This window comes from Hibiscus syriacus, unplaced genomic scaffold (genome assembly GCF_006381635.1).
Source record: "Hibiscus syriacus cultivar Baekdansim isolate YM2019G1 unplaced genomic scaffold, ASM638163v2 tig00111542_pilon, whole genome shotgun sequence".
Classification (NCBI taxonomy): Eukaryota; Viridiplantae; Streptophyta; class Magnoliopsida; order Malvales; family Malvaceae; genus Hibiscus; species Hibiscus syriacus.
Genome location: NW_024063115.1, coordinates 866,225 through 874,278, shown reverse-complemented (window position 1 = coordinate 874,278; position 8,054 = coordinate 866,225). Strand labels below are relative to the sequence as shown.

Genomic DNA, 8,054 nt, shown 5'->3' with positions numbered 1-8,054 from the left:
TCGATCTCATACTCAGAAACAGTCATGTCTCCCTGAACCAAGTCTTGAAACTATTGTCGTCTCTGAGCTAAGTAGCGCTCTCCCAGAAAACGACTCCGAAAGCGATCCTTAAAGAAATTCCAGGTCAAACGATTGGTAGGAACACTACTGGTCACTGACTCCCACCAAGTGTAGGCATTACCATCTAACATTGCTACAGCACCCAGATATCTCTTAGTTGAGTCCAAACCCAACTGATCCATGCGTCTCTCTGTATCCTAGAGCCAATCCTCAGCTTCAGTAGGAGCTCCACCAATCTGTCCCCCAAAAGTTCTAACTCCATTGGCAATCAACGTCTGTGAAATAAGAACCTCAGATACAACACCAGTAGCTCTGACTGCTCCCTGTATTAACTGCAGAAACTGTCTACTAAAATTATCATCCAATGCAACTCCAATAGACTCTGACTCCATATCGGTCGCTCCTATGATCGGTGTAGTCATGCCAATACCATCGGTAGGTGGCATACTCGTTGGGGTCGTAGGAGCAGGATCACCTATCGGAGGTGGGGGATCTACTCGTATCTCATCAATCGGATCTGTAAATCTAGCCACTCGACCTCGTCCATGACTAGTTCGACGACCACGTCTAGCACTCATTTTGGTGGATCTCAAGATTACTACAAAAGATAAACTTAAGGTTAGATAAGCACTTGGAGTCTCGAACATAGTTAAAATCTTAATAACTTTGTGACATGGCCTTAGTAACTCGTTTTGTAAAATATTTCAAAACCATATTTTCAATGTGGACTCATACACAGTCCGAGGGTAAAAAAAACAAAAGCTCTGATACCAATAAATGTAACCCCCTAGACCCGGCCTATGCGTTTCGACTAAGTCTAGTGGATCACATTATGATTATTAAAGATATTTTCTGAAACCGTTATTCCATCAATATAAAATTCGATATTTTAAAATAAGGTCTATGTCACCAAAATAAAGTCAACTTGCAAAATAAAAACATTACAATCTGATTTACTTCAAGAGATATGTTGATCCTCCAAGTGCTCGAACCGAGGTATCTAACCAACAGTATCTGAAAGGTGGAAAACATTTTCGAAAGGTGAGCTAGGCTCAGTGTGTCCCAACATTTCCATAAAATCACAATATGTACAAATCATAGTCCAGTAAATCTCACAAATTCGTAAAAGAGTTTAACTTTTGAAAATCATAGTTTAAACCCTTTTCTGGTACACCATCAGTAGTTCCCAAAATTATTTTCCATATAGCTTACTTTATGCACATAGCAAAAAGAAAGCCGACTTAAGGATAGGCTATGAAGCTTGTATCCTTAAGCCCAAGTCAATAAGTCTATATAGCTTACCCTAAGCACACAGCAAAGGAAAGCCGACCTAATGAAACATCTTGGGGCCCTCAAGAGTTACATTAGGCCTATTTAGCTTGATCAGAGCTATTCCATCGTAATTCAATTCCAAAATTCAATTGCACCGTGACATAAATTCCATAAATCCAAAAACATGGTAATCATATACCATTTCAAAACAAAAATTAGATAGCAACCATATTTCATAAATTGTCACATTAAATTGGTGCATCTATAAAACAATAACCAATGAATTCGGTGTACCACATATTAAAACCAATAAAACAGTTCAGTAATAAGTAGGGAACACACCTCGACAATAGGTTCAAATAGCAAATCTACTGATTGCTGGTTTCACCACGCTCTGCTACAGTTTTCGAACCTATTTTACAATAACACTATATTACTTATGAGTAATATAAATAGATCTCTAAAATCATAAAATTTACGGGTCTTACGGGTGAATACTGCACAAGTGGTTTAACTGATCTAGAAGAGCTGGGTCGAGCTGTCGTTAAGCATGCAATCTAAAATCAATTGATAAGCTGGGAATGAAATCTCATATGTAAGGAAATTCTACACGTTTTCATTTTACTACTTCCAACATGTCCAAGCTGATACCGAGAACAGCGGTAGATCTTGCCAGCAATTCACGACGCATCCGTTCACTTACTTCATTTTATACCCACCACAGTTATAGCCTTGCAGCAATCTCCTCGCCTTCAACATCCCGTAGTAGCTTAAAGGAACGTTTCGGAAGCCAGCCAAATCGAGCCTTGGAATCAACTTCTCCAGCTTTTTGTGTCTCTCCTTCCTCTCGGCTCCCTCGCATGATATTATGCTCTTTATTTCATCCCCAAAAAGCATCTTTTCGAGTTTAAGTCTCTCCGAGGACGCTCTGGAGACTGTCGACTCCAGACAATCGAACAAGGCTGCGTACGAATAAAGAGATTCCAAATTCCAATAGCCTTTCCATCAGAGTCGATCCGTTGTGATTAGAATCTTGTTCCGTTATGACCATGAGTTTAGGACACAAACCCCACAATGCATTAAGAAAGCCGTCTACCTTTGCCAAAGCCATTGAAGGTAGCGGTGACGATGAGGCGGAATCAGGACTAGGACTATACGCATTAACCGTATCTTTCTCGAGCAATTCTCCTAGGGTGCTCTGGTGCATTTGGAGTGCTCTTTGCATGTGAGTTCTGTTCATGTTCTTCGATGCTAACGTCCACTTCTTCCGGACGAGTTCATCGTCTGAAGCCAAAAGGGAATGCAGTTGGATAACAGAGCTGATTGCCAGAGCCTCCCCGGTTTTAACACGCAATGTATCGATGTCGAGATCCTCTAGTTTGCTAACGATGGGATTAAACTGAAACGGGATATCCAATTTCTCAGCTTCTTCGGTCAATCTATGAGCCATTTGATCCAAAACATCTTTCTGTTGATGGATCCCCGTGATCCTCAAATGCTGCGGCCCTTCAGGCCTAGCACTCAAAGCTTGAATAAGCGCGATCCACTGCACAGGCTCAGCTGCATTGGGATCAATCACATGAACCGTCTTCTCGCCTTCCATCGATTCGATTATAGATTGGTTAGTAAGAACAAAGGACACCTTCACAAAGGGGAACATCTCAAGAAACAGCCTTCGAATGAGTACTTGTTCCAAAACCAAAGTCACACTAGTGGAATTAAAGGCCTGGTGGAGACCGGGCCAGGTTTTAAGGATTCGACCGGCAAGCTCCTCAGTGAAGTGCGCCGCGATTCGCTGCATCGTATCGCCCACCGAAGAAGCATGTTGGGATATTTGCTCGAGAGCGATGTCGCATTCTCGAGGCTACCATTGGCCACATGATTAGCACAAGTGAGCAACAAATGGATCAAATACAAACCCCTCTCTTCAGATTTCAGCTCTCTAAGCCATGGATAAGGTGACCCTAAGTTAGGCGAGAGCGACATCGTTAAAACAAAAAGCTCCAAGCTTTTTTATGCAAATTTCAGATTTCCACGAACTCAAAAGTAGCCAGAATTCATCGGAAAAGTACAACAGCAAAGTAAATAAAGAAGAGAGCTGGGCCAAACCCTTATTGGGTTCTGCAGTTGATCAACTTTCTGAGTTCTTTATGTGAGAATCAAAATTGGGGTTTCAGAATCCAGATTAAAAGCTCTAAGCTCAGAGTTCTGAAAAAGTAAAGGAAAAGGTTTGGTTTTGGTCTCCGAGTGGAATATGGAATTTCATCTAAAACTGAGTCTTTTCTTTTTCTACTTGGCTTTTTGTCTTGTACATTCATTAATTTAATAAAATTCGTAACATTATCAAAACTTTGTTTTTAACCTTGGGAAAAGGTTTGGTTTTGGTCTCCGAGTGGAATATGGAAACGAAACAAAAATTAATGTTTTTAATATTGGAATACTAAAATAAAATAAAAATTTTACTTTAGGGAAGTTTTTTAAGAAATTAAAAATTTAGATACTAAAACGAATCAAAACTAATAGTTTATATTCTAAACCTGTAATTTACCCAAAATTTAATCCTAAATCGAATATCGTAACATTCCTCCCAATCTTCATCTTATTATGACCGAAAACATTATTTTTACCGGTTCTAATTACTTATATAGGCAAACGAGGTAGAAAAAATCCAATCAAAAAATAATGGTCATCCTTATTTAAAATAATGTTCGAAAAGGTTTGGTAAATCCATGAGTACATGTAAATCAAAGAGAGAAGAGTTAAGTACACCAGCAACATAAGCATCGATGAATGCATTGGGTGGTCATCCTTTGAACTGCCACTCCCGACGGCACATCGGACAATGTGCTTGAGAAGTCTGTGAGTTCACCCACTTCAGGATGCAATGAAGATGGAAAGCATGGTTGCATGCACCCCAAACTGCAGTTGAACAACCAATAATCATCGTTCAGGAAACGGTAAATATAAAGAAAACACTTGTTCAAGGTAATGAAGTGATGAACTCCAAACACATACAGATAAAATAAAATAAGTAAACCAGTGGGATAGAAATTAAACAATGGAGGAGGTAGAGATAATATCAAGTAGCAAAACATGACTATTTTTCCTAAGTTTTTCAAATTTCATGTATTTTGGAGAATGTTTAGTGGGTTACATACCATACTTGTATCCTTGGGTATATGTCAAATACAAATACTTCCAAAAAATAAATAAATAAAGAGTTGAAGTAAAATTGGAGACAAATATGTGTCATATTTGATCTATCAACATTAGAAACAAAAAGGGTCATCTTCATACTCATACGTGTCAAATATGAGTATTGGACACACATACTTCAACCATAATGAAGAATCGAAATAACACAGCCCTTGATGACCAAGGTGCTATAATCTCGTAAAAATTTTAGTAATTCCTAAAAGGTTATATATCAATGAAGTATTCAAAGAAAAGCAACTAGACTTTTATATATTTAACATGAATGCTATTTAGCAAATTTAGTAGAACTGTACTCAGATTTTTTTTTTCTTAAAGGAATAGGAGACACTAACATAGAGTAACATAGTGCTCAAGAACCAAAAGGTAAGAACTATTAAAAAACATAGCATCTCATAGAAAACCCATTAAAGAACTAAATAATGACTCAACAATATGAGAAACTATCGTAACAGTACAGCCAAATATGACAAAGTAAAGACTTACTCAATGGGCAATCATCCCCAGGGAGTTTACAATCAGAACAGCAACCATCAAAGGCCATCCTACAAATTCCACATGTCTCATCTTGAGCATCCCAAGTCCAAGAAGCAACAGCATGCCATCTGTCATCAAAAAGACAATAGTTAAGAGTTTTCCATCATTGAAAAACATGGAAAATCCAACAAAAAACACATTTTTTTAGTAATTAAATTGGGATGTAAGTAGTAAAAAGAGCTTACTCTGTTTATAGACAAGAGATATACAAAGAGAAATAGGTCAAGAGAAAACTGTTTCTTCTAATAGAAAACAAATGTCAGATTTGAACACAAGCAAGTCCGACTCTTTATTTTGCTTGAAATACTCGTGTCCAACATGGATGTGGGAATATGACCCTCTAAATACATGAAAAAATGAGCATAACCATGTAGGACATATACAAGACCAACACTTGCACCGGAGTCTGAGTGACATAGCTTTGTACCATTTAACCCACATGATATCAATCAAGGCAAAAGCATTACTTACTTCCCCATGCATGATAGACAAGATTCTTAAAGGTTTAAGACGAACATAACAAATGTTTTTTTGCCATAAATCAAATATATTCCAGAAAAAAATAAACCCCATGGCCCACTCTGACTCTTCAGTTTTCTTGAAGTACCATATTTGACACATTTCTCAACATGAGTATAAAGATACGACACTCCAAGGATCCTCCAACTACATATTAAAAAAAAGAACAAACAAACTTGCAAAAAATTGAACATAGACATGTTGGACACATAGCTGTATCCAACACTTGAAATAAATCATTTAATCAAGGTTAACACTTAACAAGAAAGAGTTTGTCACAGGATTTGGCAATGGCATTGACGACCTTAGAGTTTGTCACAGGATTTCACGAATAATCCAAACCAATGTAAACATAACATCCAAGTTGCAACAGGTTCAAGTAAGAAAATATTTGACAGAAGGAAGTTTTTTCAAGCGGTAAAACAACAAGGATACGTAGCAGCTTGACTTTCATCTTCTCCTGCAAAACCAAGACCCATGTGAGAGAACTTCCCTCTATAGAAATTATAAATTCACATCAGAACTACTCAAATTTTAACCATCATTGAAACTACAACAAAATCAGCAAGATTCCATTTTCATTTGCCACTCATTTCTATTTGTTAAATTTTATCAACAACCAAAGAGACATAAGACCAGACAGTCAAAGCTTCGCTAGATGAAATCCATGTTTTCTGTTCATTGCCATAAAAAAGAAAGACCACATTGGGGCGATAAATGAAGAAAATCCCCATCAGCCTTCACTATTATAATTTTAAATTGAGTTTCAAAATAGCGAATGTGTAGCGCTGTCGCGCTAAAGATTAACAGATTTTACATAGATGGCAGCGGATCACGGTGGTTACGATCCCCTAATTCCGCTAAACCGGAAGGTTTAAAATCAAAGTCATCCTTCTCAACGAAATCTACACAGAGAGTATGAGATGAAACGGTAATAGGAGGTAAGATCCGAAACATAACATGAAATAAAACAGATAGCAGATAATAAAAAATCCCGTGATTCAAGTAGAAATTAATCTCTAAGTTTAGCTTGGGGTTTCAAAATTTTACCTTATCTAATTTGCTGCTCCGGTGAAACTTGAAGGGAAGAGAGGGTAGGGCTTGTTTGGCGGCGGGGATGTGGTACGAGAGTCGAGAGCGGGTCGGGAAATTTTAAACCATTTGGTAATTTGAATTTTGAAAATACTTCTTTGTAAATGTGAACTTCTAGAACAATTGCCAACACCACAAACATTAATAAATAAAATATTATAACTATATTTCAATCATTAATAATCATGCAGACATTAAATATAATTAATATTCTAATATATTAACATTTTCATAAATATCTATCTCTTTTCGTAAATTAATAATTTAAATGCGATAATTATTTAATAAAAATATTTAATTTATTTTTATAAAAAAAAATGTAACTTCTTCATATCGGTATGAAGGACCCAATCCGATCTGCGATCTCATATTAGAATCACAGAAACAACCGACTTTGAAAATCCAAGAAAAATAAAACTTTAACAAATCAAATTTTTGAAATCGTAAATTAATCTTAATGTATATAAATAAGTTTAGACATTAAAAAATAATGGTAATATATAGTGTAAAAACAAGTTTCATACTGATATGAAAATAATTGTAACCTACATGCCTCAAATTACATGTGTCGTACTCCACAAGCAACGCCATAAAAACACTCGACTGATGTCGATAAAAGCACAAACTTATTTCTTTTAACCTAAAATGGTAAGTGACATAATGAGTTTTGGAAAACTTGGTAATTCAAACTACCAAATGATGCCAAAGGACAAGCAAATATAAGTAATACATGAAAGTTCTTTATGATGCTGATATCTATAGGTTTTAGAGAATAGTTAAAATTTATTAATCCATCCTTAGAATGACTTTCGAGAAGTATCTATATAGAAAGATGTCAAACAAAAAAATATTTCAGAGACTGATTTGATGAGTTTAGTGTGTCTCATTAGTACAGAAAAAGTACACATAATTTATTTAAGTAAAACATTCTTTTACAAAAACGGTAAATTTTAATTAAACAAAATCAACTGACTGCCCTCAATCTAGACGCTAGAAATGTGTAGGTTCCCATGAACCATACACCCACATGTTCGCCCATAAGAACCTTATATTGATAGCATAATGACCTACATTAAAATCATAGCCTAAGCACAAAGCAGACGTGTCTACGGTAAGGTCTTAGTAGTCTGAGATACTTCCTCCAATCATACCCCCAATGATAGTGAAAACAATAGTTTAGTTTACAAAGCATTAGATCATGCCAGATTCCATAATCAAATACATAAATACGGTAATTATAGATCATTTCGAAAATATACAAAAATCAGATATCATAAGTCAAAGCATGCAGTAAACAGATATCATGCAATCTAAATATTCAACATCATCAAAATTTTAAACACAATTCAGAAAGATAGTTT

General features: G+C 36.2%; 1 protein-coding gene and 1 pseudogene across 1 annotated transcript; both read right to left on the bottom strand.

Moving 5' to 3' along the window:
• Positions 1–1,956: 1,956 nt before the first annotated feature.
• Positions 1,957–3,347, bottom strand: LOC120164760 (annotated as a pseudogene).
• Positions 3,348–4,049: 702 nt separating this feature from the next.
• On the bottom strand, positions 4,050–5,878 carry LOC120164762 (anaphase-promoting complex subunit 11). Its single transcript, XM_039174427.1, has 3 exons — positions 5,663–5,878; positions 5,032–5,150; positions 4,050–4,251 (listed from the first exon to the last, which is right to left on the bottom strand). Exons 1-3 carry the CDS (start codon positions 5,701–5,703, stop codon positions 4,136–4,138), a joined length of 276 nt encoding a protein of 91 aa, XP_039030358.1. The 5' UTR covers positions 5,704–5,878; the 3' UTR covers positions 4,050–4,135.
• Positions 5,879–8,054: the final 2,176 nt, after the last annotated feature.